At 41.9% G+C, this 19,784-nt stretch overlaps 1 protein-coding gene across 1 annotated transcript; it reads right to left on the reverse strand.

Moving 5' to 3' along the window:
- Positions 1–7,317: 7,317 nt before the first annotated feature.
- On the reverse strand, positions 7,318–19,260 carry LOC149340073 (uncharacterized). The gene is made up of 5 exons (XM_089550645.1): positions 19,159–19,260; positions 15,964–16,136; positions 11,204–11,262; positions 8,616–8,681; positions 7,318–7,577 (listed from the first exon to the last, which is right to left on the reverse strand). The coding sequence occupies exons 1-5, from the start codon at positions 19,258–19,260 to the stop codon at positions 7,318–7,320; spliced, it is 660 nt and encodes a 219-aa protein (XP_089406771.1).
- Between the last annotated feature and the right edge of the window lie 524 nt (positions 19,261–19,784).

The raw sequence follows: 19,784 nt of genomic DNA on the forward strand, positions 1-19,784 counted from the left end.
CGGCAAATGATCGTGATGCAATTTGCAATAAGGTTGTATACTGAGCTGGGGTCGGAAGTTAATAAGGAAATGTTGAAAGCTATGCAGCAACTCTTTCAAATTAAGCAGGTATTAGAAGACTTGCTGCGTGGTATATTAAATACACCGTAGAAAAGTAAAGGCGAGAAAGACAGCATTGACTCTTACAGATAGATTGCAGTAACTTCGGTCGTACATAAGTTTGCGATGCCGCTTATCAAAAGAGAACTGCTAAAATGTATAGAGTAAAATGGAACGCTTGGAACTGAAAAATGCTTTTATTCAGGGCATACGTTTCGAGGACAGTCGTTTTTACGCAACGCAGTCCACTGAAATAGCTATTTGGCAAAAGTGGCGTATATGGCTGGGTTTTCTCGACAAAAGCTATGTGGGACTTTCTAACTGAACCAGGACTAGATGCCAACATAATAGAGCCTCTTGTCGCCACTGTTGTTCCCATTTTTTTATGTCAAGGAGGCAACCCGCGGTTCAGAAGGACAGATTGTACAGTCGACGAACTAAAAGTAGCCCAAGGTCTTCTGTCTTCTGTGTTTAGTGTACGTGGATGATGTGGTACTTTTGCAAATAGCCAAAGCTATCTAATACTCCTTTCAGATAACTCTGGGGAAAAGTCGGGCATTTTGGTATTCAGCCTTAGCAGAACTGGAACAGAGTCATGCAAGGACGTAAAGTACCGCGCGTAGAATTACAAACATCTAGAGGCTGTGAACTGATGAAAGAACATATCGAAAAAAATTCAGAGGTCACTTAAGGCTGCTTACGTAATGTGAAGGCGAAAGCATTAGTGCGTCATCGGGAGCGTTCTCTTTCGACGCAGGTCCCGCACTCAGAAATGAAACGAGGACGCGTCTCCGAACGATACCATAAGCGCTGAATACACAGTCGTCCAAGTGAAGCATTCGGACGCTAGGTTCGAATATCTGTGGTGGGCTAACCTTCAATGCGACTAAGAAACGCTTGCTATATGGAACGAGAAATAGAATGACACCTCCCACAATGGCGTACGTCAAGGGACTTCGTCACAGTTTTATGTTAGTTGCGTTTTGAGAAAAAATAAATAGCGAAGCAACAGTCTCACATCTCGGGGGAGACCTCAATCACGCCTTAAGGGGAGAGGTAAAGTCTGCTAAGGCATGCAATTCAAGTTGCATATGTCATCGAATAAAATCCTTTTCACAAGCTAGCCTCTCACTTGACTAGCGTGTAAGCTATATGCAAAAAGAAATGGTATGCACCCGGAACGCTGTACGACAAACAGTTGCTCACAGTTTTGTTACGAATATAGTCAGGAGTACTGGCGCCACATTGAGATCAGCCAGCGGGGGGTATGTAAGACGATCCAAATCTGTATGATTGCCTGAAACTACGCCGCTCGGCTTGCTGTGTGTGTCCTACGGTCGCTTGAATGCGCCCTGTTTCTCTTACCATCAGTAGGATTTTCTGTACCATCTGCAAGTACACACACTAACGTACGCTGCTGTCACTGTTCATAATGTGACTATTAAGGCTTTCTCCGTAAAACTTATGAAAATGCAACGCGGCCATTCTGAATCATAGAGCCCAATAAGGGTACAGTGAATACGTAGTAATACGAGGTCTCTGTAAGGGTGTAATGGTTTCGGGCCCGACTTTTGCGAATGTGGTACAATACCTAAAATCAGATGCGGTACAAAGACTAGAGATGGTATAAAGTCTAAGAGTCGTGGTCAGATTAGCTACAGAGTTCCACTGAAAGAAAATAAGCGCTGCTTTACAGGGAGCATGGGTTTATCGTCCTTTGAGGCACGGGCAGCACGCCGCGAGATATCGTTTAAGAAGAGGCCAAAAGAAATGGATGAGAAGAACTGGGCAGCCAAAGGCTTGAGATATTTGCGCACTAATAACGCGGACATGCGATGGAAGAAAAGGGCTAGAAGCGTGCGACAGGCTACGCAGGCAACAACATGGAGAAGGAAGTTAACACGAACGTGAAAAAGATAGACTGCGAAACCGACACGGCCAAATGAAAAAAAAATAATGATAACAGAAGAACCATTGCCCAAATACGGAGCTGGAAAGAGCGCAGTCCAGAAGGAAACGCTGCATGATAATTCCAGACGCCATCCAACCTACTTCAAGCTGCTGCATTGTGCCTCAGAACCAGGCAATATAGAATCAAGCATGCTTGTACAGGGGGAGGAACAGTATTGACTGGGAGATCAACATAATCTGGCACACTGCAAAGCTATTCATTAAGCCACAAAAGAGGAAACGGTGACAATATCGGTAATTTTGTGTGTTAAAGACAGTGAAAACAAAATTAACTCCTCAGCAGTAATGCCTGCAAGAGAACACAGAGTGCATGTGGCGTAAAAGCACAAGGACTCCCAGAATTCATATATAGCCTAGAATGAAATAAATAGTCATGAATGTGAAAAAAATAAGCAGAACAGTAGTGCAAGTAAAGTAAATGACGCAAAAGTACGAAATCAATAAAGTAATCACCCTTATTTATTAGGAAATGCGTAACTCGTCGCCACCGTGATAGAAAGGGTATGGCAATAATTATATTTCTATTATAGCAAAAAAGCTACAACCAACTTTGAACCAGTGCTACCGAACATATTACTGATGAAGACAACCGCAACGTCGCCGCCTTAATACCGCGAGCAGAGTAGTCCCGACAGCTCGCCCAGCTGCGCATAAAAGACCACCGTCGCGTTTCGACGGAGGCGGAACGCAAAAGGCGCCACCGAGATACGTGAGACATACTGCGCCATTTCCTTCCCTCAAAAACCGATTTACCAATTTTACCTATTTCAGACGCGACCTCATACGACGGTACGGCGCAAAATATAATTCTGGTGATGGCATGTGGATGTAGACACAAATATGTCGTACAGCGAAAGAAGCGGCTCTGTAGGGGTGAGAAGCTTCCACGTTTTATATGACGAAATCATTAGATGGCTCATCGACACGAAAACATGGCGTCGCCCAAAAAGTGAAAAGTGGTTGCGCTAAACAACTGGCCATTGGTCGAATCGGCGGGAAGTCATCGAAAGCAGGAAAATACCAATCGTTAACGAGTAATAGTCAGTGCTAATACTCACAACTGCACGAACTACAAAGGAATATATTAAAATTAGACTACCATTGATATAGAATTTGAAAAGAATTTCAGTTCAGTTCAGTTCCGTTTTTTTCAGTCATGTACAATGGCTGAGGAGAAACGAAAGAAAAAGAGCCGTGCACGCGGCTTGAGAAAGCTCCCATCTCTCGTAGCGGTTCGACAGGGCGATGACAGATAACTAAGAACAAAAACAAGAAAATACATGAAATAACAAACATGTACAATTCCTTCAAATAGATCACCAGAATAGTCTCTGTACTCTTATACAGAGGCAAAGAATAGCAGATTAATCACATCACATAGATAATTTGTATATTTCACGGTTGGATACTACTCATTGTTTTGTATGAACATATTTCTGGTACTGTTACATGAAACGGAGAGAATGAATGGATCAGTGAAAATGTATCTGTTCAGGAACGATGATAATACATATCTTAGTATTTCAAGTCCATAATTTGTGCGTGGATAAGGTATATACCACTGTTCCTTCGTAGAATCGCCATGCTTTCTCATTACTCGCGCGGAAATTACTTCAGTGAACCGCGGACACCTTTGCGGATCCCACAAAGTCCTTCGACGACTGAGTGAGTGGGACTACGCAATCTCCGATTGACCGACAGCATCCCAGCAGCTGAGTGCACGCTCGGAAATGGTTTAATATGTCTTGCGCTAATGAATGGTAGTGTCATTATTAGTTGTGATTTTCATTTTTAGGCGGGCGACGTAATGCTTTGTGGTACAAAAATCTGAACGGTGCTTATTGAAAAGAAGGGTAACACTGCTTAGTTTTGTACGTTGTCTCGCTGATGTTCTTCGCTGAAAGCCACCGGCGCTCAGCCTTACCAGATTTTCACAAGGGAGGTCACCAGATTTCTATGGAGTAATAGTAGCTAACCTCAACTGTTTCGAAGATGTTCCAGACAGTGTTAGTCTCTTTTAGCCCCTGATACAAAAACCTTGCAGTCATATTCAGATTGAGTACGGCCTAACGCCATAATTCCTGATCTTCGACCACCACTGAGACCAGTTGCTGGTATAGCCGCCGTCGAGTCTCCTGTTTGTTTGCATATCTAGGTTTACCCGATAAAAAGTTGGATTTTAACGCCTATCTTCTGTCTACCATTCACATCCATACCCGTCCAGTAATTACAACCACCCGAGAATGTTACGGGGCGTAAAGGTACACTTTTTGAAAGATACCGTTGTGCTCTTAGAAATAAACTTCAAGTGGTTTTGTAACTGTAACAGAAGCTGATCGCGTAAAGTAATTCTGGCTATTCCGTGCTAGTGAATGAATTTCGTGCCAAAGAACGAGCTTGCTAACCTATGATATGTTTATTTCATTTTCCCCATTTTTCTACCCGGCGTGCGTGACAACTGTTGCTCCCTTTACTCACAACAAGTACGACCTGCCGCTTCTAGGACAAGGATGCCCGTCGTAACTATATACAGATAGAGCACTGCGGACCGCAGCACACTTGTCTACTGTTTCATCAACAGAAAGCCAAAATCGTGGATTGCCAAATGAAAGATTGTGTATGATTTTAACTGTGCCAGACTTAAAAAACCTGCTTCCGTGGGGAAAAAACACCTTGCTGAGCTCTGCCTGAAGAGTAGCCGTTAGTACCAATGACATGGTGAAAACGGCCGTCTTTGTAGCACGTGTTATCTAGAAATATAACTACAGAATTCTTGTCCAGCCATTTCAGCGCAAAAAAATTTTTTTTTTGCACTAGACAGTTGTACTAACTCAGTCAGGGAATGACACAATATAGTCGATACAAAATCGAAGGTACTGTTTCAGACAGAACAGAATAAAGCCCTTTGACATGCTTGCACGTAGTGTTTTATGCCTCTAACTAACTGAAAGTCAGAGGCCGACTACTTGGAATGTGCTATTCGGGAGCAAACTTGAATTTAGGCGGCGCTCCGATGTGTCACTACGTTGTGCAAGATGGCACGCTTATGTGGGTCCATGCGTAGCTCTCCGATGGAGAAGATAACGCTGTTCCTGGCGTGTTGGGAAGCTAGAGGTTTTTTCTTGATTGTAATCACATTTTTTACAGCGGCCACGCAATTCTGTCAGGTTTTCAAATTGCCGTTGGCAATCAGACCGAAGTTGTGCCATGTTTGGCATGACAGATCCGCCTGAGAACCCTGTCTTACTGACGAACGTTTTTACGGAGTCTAGATTAGAAGAACCGAGATGTGCCTGCGTCCCAGGTGTCTCATCATGTAACCTCTTCGCTGGTTACCAGAGGTTACAACCTCGGCGATTTCGTCATCAATCAGCCTGAGCTTCACAGGAGTGGCCTCCAGTCGTAGCGCTTTATGTGCTGCGTTTGGGGCCGCTAACTTTTTGGTATCATGCTGCTGTAGTTCTGAGTCGACGGTTTATGCGCTCACATCAGCCTATATGAACCTATCTCTAACGAGAGGGCGAGAGGGGGCACCAAAATAATCGGGATATTGTAGTGTGAATCGCGCTCACTGAAATATAAATGAGCAGTGTTTATTCTGCCGGCAGCCAGGAGAATTTGCGGGCTGAAATTCTCCCTGCACACACCTCTTATTGGCCCCATAGGGCATAGAGTCAACAATCTTTCCTTGCTTTTCAGTCTTATTCGCGGCTCTGATTTTCCCGGCAGAGCTAAACTTCACAGCTGTCGGCAGAAGTAACAGAGTACTTGCTTTTGCCAGTGGTCGGCCGCAGCTTTAGAGGGGTTGCTATGTTATTTTTTGCAGCCATTCTTCGCTCAGTACTGAGAGCTTCATACTGATGTGGCTCGACCCAGCCGAAAACAGTGGCAATGAGTGCGAAGTGCGATAAAGTTCAGCCAGCGCCGTTGTGGTTCGCATGTCAGGAGCGGGTGGCAGTCTCAAATTTAACTGAACTCTCTGACGACGCGCATTGTTTCCTTTTCTAGTTTAATCAGTTACACATTTTTATTACTTTTTTAATTTGCATGCATCGTGTGAACTGCACTTCTTTCGGTGTTAAATGTTTGTGTTAAATGAACCACGGTCGGGCTGAAACCAAGATAGGGCTTCTGGAAGAGGCTTATCCAGCACAAAATGGACGTGAATGCTTGCGAAGAATGGTACAGCTCGTCGTAACGACAGGCTTTTTATACGGTACCAAAATAAAACAACAAACCAAGGGATTAGCGGATTAGCATCGAACTCTGGCTTCCTCGTGGTGACCCGGCTTTCAGTGGAAACTACATACAGTCTCCTGTGCCCAGCGTCCTCCCACAGACTGTCTAGTCACACATTTTCCTGTCGCAAGCTCCTTAAATATGTTGTAATTTTATATGTACCACTATCTGTATGTCCAGCCGCCCTTTGCGTTCATTCTCGCGCTGTTTTAATTTACTGGATCCAACCAACTAGCCCAATCGTCCGTCAGCACCCTCTATGTGTCTCTCAGTCGTTTCCAATACTTCGCGCGCTGTTTGAGTAAAGGATTACTAAATTCTAGGGCGCAGCTGGCTCACCGAAGAAAAAGTCCTCGACTTTTTCTTCAGCCTACCTGATCCCTCATAGCCAAATGAGCTAGATGAATATTCTTCATGTGCTGGTGGACGGAAATCCAACGGACAAAAATTCTGGACAAAGAGAGGCATAAATGTAGCCGTTAAATGCATACCTGCATTAAAAAATTGAGAATACATGCAGGCGCACGAACTTTTTATCTTGAGCAATGAAATCTGAAAACAACAGTTTTCCGAGGAATGCGGATCACTATGAAAAACAAAAATATAGACTCACTCGTTTGTCCCTTACAATCGGCAAGTAAGAAATCTTGTGCTATAGATGGGGACACGTAATCGAGTGTGCGTCGGGTTTGCCGCGAGCGAGCCTTCGTTTATTGTTTAAACTGAAGATACGCCACCTCACAATGGTGTGTTGTCTGTCCTAGAAAGACAGGCAGAGGGCGACAGCCGCCAAGCTTCAACGGAGACGTAGCTTCATTACTCATGCGGAGCTGGCACGCCACACGAAAGCACCCTCCGTCCTGTTGTCGCACATAAATTCTTCAAATCAGATGGAAAGCACTTATCCGCAGCCTAAATTTAATGGTACAAGGAATAGCTGATCCGCCCTGCCACGCTTTATTTCGTAAAATGGGATTCTATGCAGCTTAGAAAGGCCCCACTGTGCTTTCAAGTGCAGGAGCGATAGACGGGGCACTGAGGGAACGGCGCGGCTTGCGGGTAGCGGGCGAACTGCATCCGGGGGCAGCCCAGCTCCTTCCGAGGTTTGCATTGGGATATCCCTGCGTCCTTGCTGCCTTTGTCGCAGGATCCGCAGTTGTCATTGCAGTCGTCGTAGCACGTCTTGAAGAGCAGCGTAGCTGCGTGCCAGCACAGCGAGGAAGTGCCGTAAAGCTTGTAAACCACGCGGTTTTTCTGAGACGGGAGTGCTGCAGGAATCAAAACACGCGCTCTTGATTTCCAAGTCGGCCAGTGGCACGATCCGCAAAAACGAAAAAAAAAAACACAGAGGTGGAGCACATATTACCTGCTGTAAAATTCTATCACCTGGCAATGACTGTGCATTGCACAATTCAGCGGTAAGGTTTACATATCATGGTAGCAACAAAAACGGCACACGGGCACTTTGTTCCTCCGGTACTCTATAGCATGTTTCACCCACAACTGTTTCAAACCTGTGGAATATTTGGGCTATTCAATACCTTAAATTATGATGACCTGGGCAGGTATAAAAAGAATCCGATTAGATCAATTTTAATTCGTTTTTATGGCCCACCACCTAGAGTGCGACTTTGTAGAGAAAACGGGGACGTGACATTACCCAGATCATTAGCAGACTGAGGTAAGTAGAATGCAGCGTGAGGTCTTGGAAGAGCGACCTGACCCACACCGCAAAGAACGACCGGGGCGGATTACGAAAAGAAATCAAAATATAATCGCCTTTTTATTTCGCCACCTGATTTCCTCCATTTCCACTCTTTTACACGCAAGAAGCTACCGATGTATTTCAGCGATAGCGGTGGTTGGAGGCTACAGACCCATGTGTCAAATGTATAACAAGAAAAAACATGGCAGGAATTAAAAGTGCTTGGTTTTATTTTCACTGCCCTGCCCTGTTTATTTCTTGGTTGGCTAAATTCGGATTTCCTCAACATAGAGAACTTCCTTGTTTCCTCGTTGACTAAGCTTGAAACTTAGTCGTTTAGTTCTCTTCTATATAAGTTACGCATGATTACGGAGCACTCTCTAAATAAGGTATCCCTGTTATTGTTTAAGGCACTCTTTTCGGCCCAGTAACTCTCTGGGCATCGCTACTCTGCTCAGTAAGCTGTACACAACGTGTTGGTCTTGCTTTTCGCACAGATGCATGTCACTCGCATTTCTGGTGCTTTCTACAAGGCGAGATTATAAAGAAAATATAATGTTTCAACTCCTCAGTATTGAAGAAGACATCAAAATTTACGTACTTATTTTAAAGTAATAAGCTTGGCCGTCGTATGGAGGCAGTACAACTTGCAAGCTTTCTTGCACGCCTGCAGTGTGAAGAAAACAATGACGACAAAGAAATAGCACAATTAAGTAGTGTAGACTGTCTATAATTCTGGATAAGTAGTAATTCATGTTTTTTGTTCAATCTTCCTCATTATTTATCTTACTAGCACATTCTTCAAATGTTCAGTCAAGCACTACTCAAGTGGCGTGATGTAAAGCTTTGCAGCAGATTTTTAACGATCTATGGCTACATAAAGATCGTAATGTTCTTAAATATTTTGTACACAAAAATGACACAAGCATGAGCATGACCATCACTGTCCAAAGCAAGTCGTCACTGTGCGCAACTGTTCATCCTCTGAGGCCAACCCGTTCTTGATTGAGTCTAATATATGCGTGGAGTACAACAATGACAAAGAATAACAACAAATAGCATCACCGTACGTAAAAAATAAATCAAGATTTTTAATGTGGTTTAGAAAAATAGAACTGTCGGACAGCGATTGAATTTCGGTTGGGTAAGAATTTCATGACGTTATGCCGGTGAATATTGCGGAGAATCTCCTATAATAAGTACGTAGGTTTGAAGGAGTACATTAACACGCTCAGAAAACCTGGTTTGATTAGTATTTTTAAAATTATGGTTAGGGAATGTTTCATGCTCTACGCCACGATGAATGACCTGATTAACAATGACTGATAATTTCAGTGTAATTGGCTAAGAGGTCGACTGTTTCGATTGGAATAGAGTAGAAGGGAATGGAACCCAAATGGGCTTTTTTTGACTAGTGTTAAGCTCTTTGTTTTGGAGATGTTGCAAGGGATACAGATGAGTGGAATATGTGTTGCCTCAAGAAGAAATACAGTAACAAAGGTGGCTGTGAATGCACGAACAATATATTTTGTAGGAAAGATTGGACATGACATTGAAACTAATGGTTATCTAAAACGACGCCCTGGAAGTTAACTCTGTCAGAAAGAGGTATTAAATTATTACCGATTTTTCCTGATTCAGGCATAGTAATACTGCCTTGGGGGGAATGAGCTACTACGTATGCTGTTTCTTGCAAGTTTAAGCGCAGCAAGTTTTTTTTGTCCACCATGCCTGAATATTTTTTAGATCGGTATTAAGTTGGGCGTGATGTTTATCAGTAGATTTATGCATCTCTTAAATATTGTTGCGATCCCCCTATAAAAAGCACTGAGTGTTAGAAAGCGGTTTAGGTAAGTCGTTAATGTTCAACAAAAAAGTAAAGGGCCCAAAATAGATCCCTGAGAGACTCCTTCATTCCCAACTTTAGTCTATGAAACGCTGGTGTTCATTTCTACTACTTGGGTCGGTTAGTCATGTACCTGCGAATAAATTCAAGTGCCGACCCACACATCCCTTAAGGATTTAATACAGCTGAAATAATATAGTGGATGGAGTCAAAGGCTTTACTGAGATCAATAACTAGGCCTCCGAGTAGTCAACCTTCACGAATGGTGTTTTTAACCGTTTCCGTGAAACTTATAGGCGCCAATTCAGTAGAAAAAATTTGCCAGGCGCCGAACTAGTGAGGATAAAGTAAGTTAAATTTTGTTAGGTAGCTCATCAACACCTTAAGGAAGATTTTTCGGAAACTTTGCTTAAGAAAAGAAGGATACAATTGGGACTATAATTACTGATATAGTTGTCGCCTCCTTTAAAAACAGGAACTACCTTAGTAATCAGTAGTGAGTTAGAGAACGCGCCTGCATTGGATTTTGCTAATTAGACCTGCAATAATGAGTGATACAATGCCAGAAACCGAATTTGCTTTCGAGGGCTATGGGGGCTAAGCCTGCACCAGTCACTTTAACTGACACAATAAAAAGCGCGTACTTCAGCTGCAGTTGTAGGAAATTAATAAAAAGAATGAGGCAGCGTGTCAGATTATTCGAAAGGACGTCAGCTCGAAGGCTTCCGGATGCACTAAAATAGTTATCGAAAGCGTCAGCAATGTCAGCAAAATTAGTGTATGTGTTCGTGCCACTTGTTATTGGTGAGAGTGAAAGATGAGGAGCATCTTTACTTAGAAAATGTTTAATCAACTGCCACTTTCGCTTGGTGTCAATCCCACTGTATTCATTTCGCATATCGTAAGCGTTCCTCATCATATAATTATATGAGTGCCAGATTTACGAGCTTAGCAGCCCATCAACAAACCGTTTTAGAGTCCTTTAACATTAAATTATTTATCTACCCACGCATAGCTATTGTTCGCCTAAATGATAGGCAATTCAGAGACAAAATTTATGAAGACCAGATTTTTTTCTCGTATTGAAATGTTCCATAGCTAACTAATCCCTTATAGTGTCTCATCAAATTCAAAACAGATTTAAGTAGGTTGTCTGATTCTGCAACGCATTAGCAGCCGGAAAAAATGCAGCCAAACTAAGAAAAGAAGAGTTTCTCAGCGATGTGTAGAGTCGATAAAATGTCTTCATCATGAATAAAGTATTATAGTTGCTACTGCAGTGCATTAATGTCGACTGAGCAATCACCCTGGTGAAAACTTTTAAAATGTATCAAAAAGCATACCATTGGTCATTCCTTTTATAATATCTACTGACGGGTCATACTCAGCCGTGAAGTTTCTCCTGCAAGACATCAACGTCCAAGACATATTTCAATCAATCAATCGATCAATCAATCAATAAAAATCAGTTTTATTCAAACGGTTAGTAAAAAGAATACATGCGAATCATCTGGGCCCCTAGCCTTCTCGGCTAGACTTGGGCCCATGCAGGAAGTGCAAAAAAATATTATAGCAAGACAACTCAGTATTATACAGCAGTTATGCGACAGTTATATACAAATAAGAGCAAAATACTCAAGAAATTAGACAATAGTTAGGAGGACAAAAACAAAAAATAAAATAATGAATGCATCCAAGAGAAACACTGATTTATAGTGGAGTCGAACATTGCTGGCTCTGAAAAACTTCTTTATTTCGGTGATTGACAATTGACCTATTTTTAAGTTAGTTGGCACTTGGTTCTAAATATTAGCACTGGCATAGGCAATAGTTCTTTTACCGTACACATTATTCACAACTGGAAGGCTGAAACGACCGCTGAAAAAATTTCTAGTTGGAGGAGATTCATAAACAAAAACAGATGATGACAGTGGGATGTTATGGTTTATTATATGCATAACCAGATAAGCTAGTTTGAAATTCTGCATAGCACAGAAAGGTTTAATGTCTAGGTCACGAAAGAGCGGAGCGGATCTATCTATGCGTTTACTATGTGTTATTATACGAAGGGCTCTTCTTTGTAAATTCGGTATGTGATTTAAGTAAGTGTTAAATGTAAGTCCCCAGAACTCTGTACAGTAAGTCATATTGTTTTGAAAAAGGCAGTAATACAAATTTTTAATCTGCGAAGCGAGAAGAACTTTCTAGCTTTTATTAAAACAAAGCAAGCCCGTCTCAATTTACTGCCTACACGAATCATGTGAGGATTAAAACTGAAAGCTGAATCTAGAGTTACACCAAGATATACCTGTTTATCGATTCGTTCGAGGGGGTTTGCGCCTATTCGTAACTCATTTAAGCTATTTGAGCTTCTATATGGACTGTAGAAGACAATGTATTTAGTCTTTGAGGTGTGAATTGTTCATTTATTGTGTAGAAACCACTGGCATATCAGAGAAAGATCCCTATTAGCGTGCGTTTCGACCATATTAGGTTCATGGCTAGAGAACAGAAGGGCTGTATCATCAGCGTACATAATAGTTTGGGCGTAATTCAGAGCACCTGGCAGATCATTAATGTACAAAGAAAAGAGTAATGGTCCCAACACCGAACCCTGAGGCACGCCTCATAGGATGGAATGAACGCTTGATACGGATTTGTCGATTTTCACACACTGCTTGTGACCAGAAAGATAGCTTTCGAAAAACTGCTTTGATTGACCTCTGAATCCATACCAATGTAATTTTAATAGTTGTATATCGTGGTTCACTGTGTCACACGATTTTTTAATATCAATAAAAATGCCAACTACATACCCTTCGTTATTTAATGCTTTGTTGATAAATTCACTTAAACACTGTTCAGCCGTGGAAGTACATCTGTTTTTCCTGAATCCATGCTGGTTGTCTACTAGTACTTTCTATTTATCTAAAAAATGTGTAAAACGTTTAATCAATAACTTTTCAAATACTGTGTTAAGGGCGCTAAATATTGATACTGGTTGAGAGTTCTGGATGTCATCCTTACTACCCGACTTGCATATGGAAGTGACTTGCGCTATTTTAAATGCGTCTGGATATGGTCGTGTAGAAGGAAGCATTAAATAATTGTTTAAATGCTCACTCAGTTCCTCAATGTGCTGTTTAATGACGAGTAAGGTGATCTTATCTTTACCTGGTGTTCTTCTTCCAGTCATTGTTTTAACAGTACAAATGATTTCATCACGAGTAATGTCATCAAAAACAAAAGAATTAAGTACAGGAGTTGGGAGCTCGGGGGCTTCGTGCATATTTAGTTGTTTCGCAAGAGTTGAACCTATATTACAAAAGTATTGATTAAAGTCTTCCGCAAGACTTTCTGTGGCTCTAGTTGGTGGGATAATTTCTGTCACTATATGATCCTTCTCTCGAACTGTAATGACTGAGTTAACTATTTCTCACATATTATGCGCAGCATGCCGGTTGCTTTATATAAGAGTTGTATGATACTTCCTTTTGGAATTTCTATGTAAGGCTAGAGCTTTATTTCTATGTATTTTATAATGTATTAGATAGTATTCATTGGCTTTGACCTCCTTTTGCTTTCTATACCATTTATCTTAGTTCGTATTCAACAGGATAGATAAGCGGGCGAGTTGGTGATACATAATGCGAAAAAAGAGCGCGAACAAACGGGGACTAGACGAACAATACACAGGAACAAGCGCTGCTTGTTCCTGTGTATTCTTCGTCTAGTCCCCGTTTGTTCGCGCTGTTTTTTTGCATTAGTTTGTATAGCGGCTAAGACCTCAGTGGTTACCCAAGGACATATTCGGTCAGAATAATAAGGTTTGGCATCAATAATTGTTTCTTTAAAGCAAGATGATATAACATTTATGAAGTGGTCGAATTCTTTATTATTATTTGTACTGTTCTCAACATTTGTCTCTAGAGTGCGTATACGGGAACTTGAAAGTGAGCTTAAAGCATGCAGGGACAGTTTCGTACCTTAAAGCTCACTATGGAATTAGCTAGATCTTGAGTACTTTCAGAATACATATCGAACAACACCTCACTTTAAAATGCATAAAATTTACACGCTACGGGTGATACCGCTGCTAATATTCCATATTTGTATCGAGTGCATAGTGGCACAGAAACCTCATTGTTTTTGAGCGCTCATTTAAAGCTTTGTGTAAATGTTTATTAATTATTTTTCTAGGCCACAATCCAAAATCTGAAATAGAAACGAATCGTCACGAGACTGAAGCCTTCTTTTCTCGGAGACCGATTGCAGCAGCATGCATTTAGGCGCTGGATTGGTCAATTTTTTTAACAGTCGTCCAGGAAAACTTCAAATTGGCAAGAATTCTTGCCAGTTTTATTCGAAAACTACGAAAAATTGAGAACACATAACATTCATTTTCAAATATATTGAAAATGTGCGTTCTTTTTCAGCGACTGGAATAGCGAAGTATTGAATTCACTACAGCAAGATTTCAAATATTTCGACGGCTCTAATTAAAGGATATGACTGCCAAACTGCGGCCAGTTAATATATTCGCGCGCCTTAACGACCAATGTCTGCATTCGGTTTCTTTTTTTCATCTACCTGACCTTCTCTATTTCCGTACGCACGCTCGATTTCACATAATCGAATACGTGCTACCGCATACGGGCTACCGCAAACAAAAGCTAGCACGAGCTTTCGGGCTGGTTGGTATTGCATCCTTTTCAGCAGCGTGTAGAAGTACGTAGACAGAGCACAGAAAGACACGAAGTCAAAGTGCAGAACTTCCACTTTAATTTCGAAAATCACCACACTAATCACCAAACCATGAGTTCATATTTTTGGTAACTATGGTGGACGTTTCTTTTCAGCGGGTGTATATTCTATTTTTTGGAGATTTTGAATCAAAGCTGAAGTTAAGCGCTTGGTTGCCTTTGTGTTTTTCTGTGCTCTGTTCTCGTGCTGCTATGCATTGCTGAAGACGACCCTAACGGAAGCCCCTGCCCTTTTCTGACTTGAAATAACTGTGGGCCTTGAAGAAACATTAGTCGGAATAAAGTTATTTATTTCTTTATTTATCACCATACCCACAGCGCCATTGTCTGGCATTACAGGGAGGGGGGGGGGGGGGGGGCGGTGAAACAGAAGCAGTATACAAATGCCACCACGTGCAGGTGGTCACAAAAAATATAACATTGAGATAGAAAGAACACGGAATTATTATACATAAAAAATGCCACAGCATGGAAGAAAATAAATCATTTGATAATATGGACACTACTTCCTTAGGCAGCTTGTTTCATTCCGAAATCGTTTCGTGGAAAAAAGTCATTTTGAAAAGGTAAGTCCGGCATCTGTATTTTTTAATTTAAAGTGAATGACCTCTATGTAAAGACACATAATAAGGGTTGACTATATATTTGGTTCTCTCTAGCCAAGTTCTTGAATGAAATATATTGTGAAATAATTTTAAACGCAGAACATTCCTACGTTTCTGAAGTGTGTCCCTACCCAAACCTTTCTTCGCGCTCGTTGCACTAAAATATAGCCCATAGTTATTGAAAACAAAATGAACGGCCAAATTCTGAACTCTTTCTAACTTTTGAATGTCAAGAAAGAATTTCGGATTCCAGGGTGTGCAAGCATACTCAATTATACTTATAACATTTGTATCATACAGCAGTTCTTTATTCTTTAAAGGGAAAAATTTAGCTACGTCGCAGAAAGCCCAAGACACGACAGGCTTTGGCAGTAACGAAATTCACGTGAAAATGCGAGACATTGAACTGGTTAAATTTAAATTCCAACACTGAAAGTAGTCTACTATTATTCATGTTATAAGTGAAATTATGGCGAACCTTCTTTTCAGACAAACACATATGTACAGATTTTTGTAAATTAACGTCCATTCCACAGTTCTCACACATCTCGGCTTGAAGGCTTTCAGTATTTTTCTATACACTTGCCCTGCTTAGAGCAACGATGCTTACGCGAATATGTAGCCACTGCCCTTTATTTCTACAATAATTTATTCCTGCTGCAATTTACCATGTTCACAGCGAACATTAGGGCAGTTCTTTTCCTCGTTAGACTCCAAGCGCACGCATGTACTCACATCACATAGCTGTCAGGCTTTCCACGTGTTTCAAGCCAACTCGGGCCGGTGACCTTGTTGTTCTTGGGCTTAGTGCCGTCCCATAGGGCGGCCGAGTTCACGGAGTCCTCCGGTTCAAGTGTTACATCCGACCGGTAGCATAGGTACATCATCAACGGTTGCCTCTGCGTCCGCTGCAGCGGGTGAGTGCGATTACTTAAATAATGCGTGAACCTTGAGTGGGAGTGGAGCAATCTGAGGGGAAGGCGGGATATGCTCGGTAAATAGAAATATTTGGTGATTACCCCGTTCTGACGAATGGCGGCTATATCAATCATTTCGTCGAACACGAAACAATAGCGCAAGAAACGCAGCCCATAAGCCATTTAATAAATCTGTGTGCTGTAGCACTGCATTAGCAGCAGAAGAAAAAAGGTAAAGTGAAAGAACCTTCTCCGTAAGAGGGCAAATACGGGCTGGTTGGTACATGTTTTACGAATAGGAAAAAACAGTGCAATGAAAGACGACACAAGAGAAGGACAAAACACCAGCGCTGCAGAAATTTTTGACGTGTTCTGTTATGAACTTAATGACCTCCAATTGCCTTCAGAGCTCCCCTCTAATAATAGGCTCAAGTTTTTAGACACGGAACTGACAATTTCTAACAACCATATTTGTTGGGCATACTCGCCGCGGTCCAGGAAGAGCCTTCTCCCTTTCCGGTCAGCTCACTCTAAGATTGTTAAGCGTGGTATCGCCAAGGCATGCCTAAGAGCCGCACTGCAAAGATCAAGTCTGCATCAGAAAAAGACAGTTTCTACGCACAGGTGAAAAGCCTATCTGCAGCAGGGTACCCCAAGAAGATGGTGTCAAATGTTGCTGAGTCCCTGCTTGCTGAATGTAGTCTACGAAAGACCAAGCGCACCGATGCAGGTCAGGCAGAAAGAAAGAGAACAGTGTGCATCCCGTATGTGCACAAAGTTTCGCACAATCTAAAGAAGATAGTGAGCAAAGAAGGCGTTAGGCTGATTTTTTCAGCCAGGAATAAACTTAGCGGATTGTGCAAACGTGTTAATGAGTATGGAAGCAAAAAAGGCTGCCAGAAGAAGCATAAGCGGAAGTTTGTTCAGTGTCGTGTTGGTGTCGTTTACAAGATCCCGACCTCTTGTGGCAGTTTCTACATCGGTGAGACGGGACGATGCATCAACGATAGACTACGTGAACATACAAAAGATGTAGAAAACAAGTCTCGCAGAAACCATCTTGCTGTGCGCTGTGTTGAGTGTGAAGATTGCGAAGCGCATCTCAACCGGACCACTACCATCGCCCGTTATAAAGATGAGACCACGAGGCTCAATTCGGAGGCTTGCCATATCAAAAAGCTAGGTAACACATGTATCAGCAGCCCATCGACAAATCTACTACCTAAGGAACTTGCATACCTTAATCAGTGACGTGCCTTTTTTCAGTCAAGTTGTGTCATTGTGCGGTATCTTTCTGTCATGCTTATTTTGTGTTTTTACTCGTGCCATTTCATTTATTTGCTGCCTCACCTGTAGCAATAAACCAGTTGGTTGTTAGTAAACGCTGGTGTTTTGTCCTTCCCATGTGTTGTCTTTCATTGCGCTGTTTTATCCTATTTGTAAAACCTTCTCCGTTCATTTCAGAGCAATGAGGAACCAACAATAGCTATTAATTGGGTTGAATATGCATAAATATTTAGTCCTTTTGCGAAAATCGATAGTCGATGCCAGGCCTGCTGAGCTTTATTGAAAACTTTAAATCAATAGTGCGCAATTTTGCGCAAGCTTTCTAACAACGAGCTTCATTAAAAGCGTTCCCTGGTCGCTTATTTTGAGCTAAATAATTTTCTTCGGGAATCGCTGCTTCAAGGAATGCTAGGTCTACCATTTCATGCAGTTAATTTGTGCAAGACTGAGAGGTTCCTTTCTTATAGCGCTGGAAAAGAAAAGTTCCTGTTTGAGTGGACTATCGTAATCACTTTGGAATCCCAAAAAGTCGCAATTCGTATATAACCTGTATAACATTGACAGTTGTTCAGAAGACTGAAACTCGGAAGATAGTGAGAATTCTCCATTATGGTTCAAGCGGAACCTAGTCGCGTACGCAAGAGATGTCTTACTGCATCTTCTCAGCAGTTTTACAGTGTGATTGTTCTGAAACCCTAAATCTCTACTTAAAAAAAAAATCTTCCTCCACATCCCAAGAATTCAGGGCGTATGTGGTGAGTCAGTTTTAACGTACCAAAGGTGCAGATTAGCTTTCAGATACGTCTCGTCATAGTGGAGGGCTTGGAATTAACTTCGACCAATTTCAGATTTTTTAATGGGCACTGACATCACACATCGCATGAGAGCTTTTGGATTTCGGTATCTGGATTTGTTGCCACGGCCTTTGGTTAGCTGGCCGAACGCTATAGACACTCGACCGCCACAGCAGGCCACAGTCGAAAATTCTGCTTTTCAGCATATCAGCACCAACTATTTGGTTACAATGGGCTAATGTCGAAAGATCTGCTTTTTTCTCCTAGCGGTGAGACAGCTTTGAGGGCCGTGCAGCTTTACCGGACCATTGCACACTTTGTCAGAAAAAATATTAAAAAAAAATGCAAGTCTTTACTCGACAATACACCGCTGACGACAGCCTACTCCCATAACCTCGATAAAGAAGGAAATCATTATTGGCTTCAATGCAAACCGCTAACAGTTGAATGGAAAGAGTACTAACGGAAGGCAATGCTCTGTAGCAGACTGCAAGGATTGCGGAATAAGCCAGAATAAGTGAGTGGTGAAGACTGAGCATAAACGCTCTATTGCAGACAAATATGCTTTAAAACGTAAGACTGCACGCATGCAGATGCAGGTAATAGCAACGCACAAAAAAAATGAAGTAAAGAAACGTGCACTACGTTAGTATGCCTTTGATACAATATAACCTTATGCAACTAAAGAACCGCAATATCCCATTTTGTATATATCCGTTCCACCAATGCATTCAGATATTTCAGGCAACATACGTTTCCTTAGAGCTGCAGTTAAGGGTGCCTGAAAAGCACTCAAAAGTGCTTTATTTCTTTTCTGCGCCTCTTCAGCAACTGTTCACGCAACAGAACCAATAGAAAGCTACAGCAACCAGGCATTTAGAAAGCTGTGTGCTATAGGACTGAATAAACTTTAAAATCAAAGCGATACTCACCTCATAAAACGCTCTGGTGTAACTTGCTTCCGCTGCCGAGAATACGAGGACGGCGAAGACGGCGAAAAGCAACGAGAGCTGCGCTAACTTCTTTGCAGTCATCGCAGAGATGGCAGGTCTGAAATTACACATGTTGCTTGCATATACAGAGATTTCATGCACGAAAAACAAATGGGACCAGCGCTACCATTCGTAGCTTTTCTTATCTTTATGTAGCACACTTATTTGTTATATCTATTGGGCATTCCGGTGCGCGGAGAGTAAGTGTGAGAGGAAAAAGCTCTCTCATCACTGATCTACGGGCATTCGCCTCATTCTGCTGGCGGTAACCTGATCAGAGGCATGCTTGTCAATTAATAATATAAACTGCCGTTGACTCATTCATAACTAAACATTTACTAGTCACTGCGCCTGAAAAAGCGACTTTGCGTTTTCACTGCCTTAGCAAAATCGAGTTTCATTTAAAATTCATGGCAAATCATTCCTGGCACACAAGAAAGAGGCGTAGATAGACATAAAATACACCACAAACCGGGAATCATTTGCTATGCGTAACCTACTAGCCCACCAGTTCATCCTGAGCAATTCACGGTTAATAAGAAACGGCGTCACGTACGAGTCTTCCT

The sequence above is a fragment of the Amblyomma mixtum genome, chromosome 6 (assembly GCF_055824585.1).
Source record: "Amblyomma mixtum isolate Tamu chromosome 6, ASM5582458v1, whole genome shotgun sequence".
Lineage (NCBI taxonomy): Eukaryota > Metazoa > Arthropoda > Arachnida > Ixodida > Ixodidae > Amblyomma > Amblyomma mixtum.

Excerpts from the sequence above, each read along its gene's own strand:
- LOC149340073 (XM_089550645.1), bottom strand. The coding sequence starts at position 19,260 with ATGACTGCAAAGAAGTTAGCGCAGCTCTCGTTGCTTTTCGCCGTCTTC. Across the intron at positions 16,137-19,158 it reads ACACCAGAGCGTTTTATGAG|CGGACGCAGAGGCAACCGTT; the intron begins GTGAGTATCGCT and ends CACCCGCTGCAG. Across the intron at positions 8,682-11,203 it reads TATAAAAGGAATGACCAATG|GCGTGCAAGAAAGCTTGCAA; the intron begins GTATGCTTTTTG and ends TTCACACTGCAG.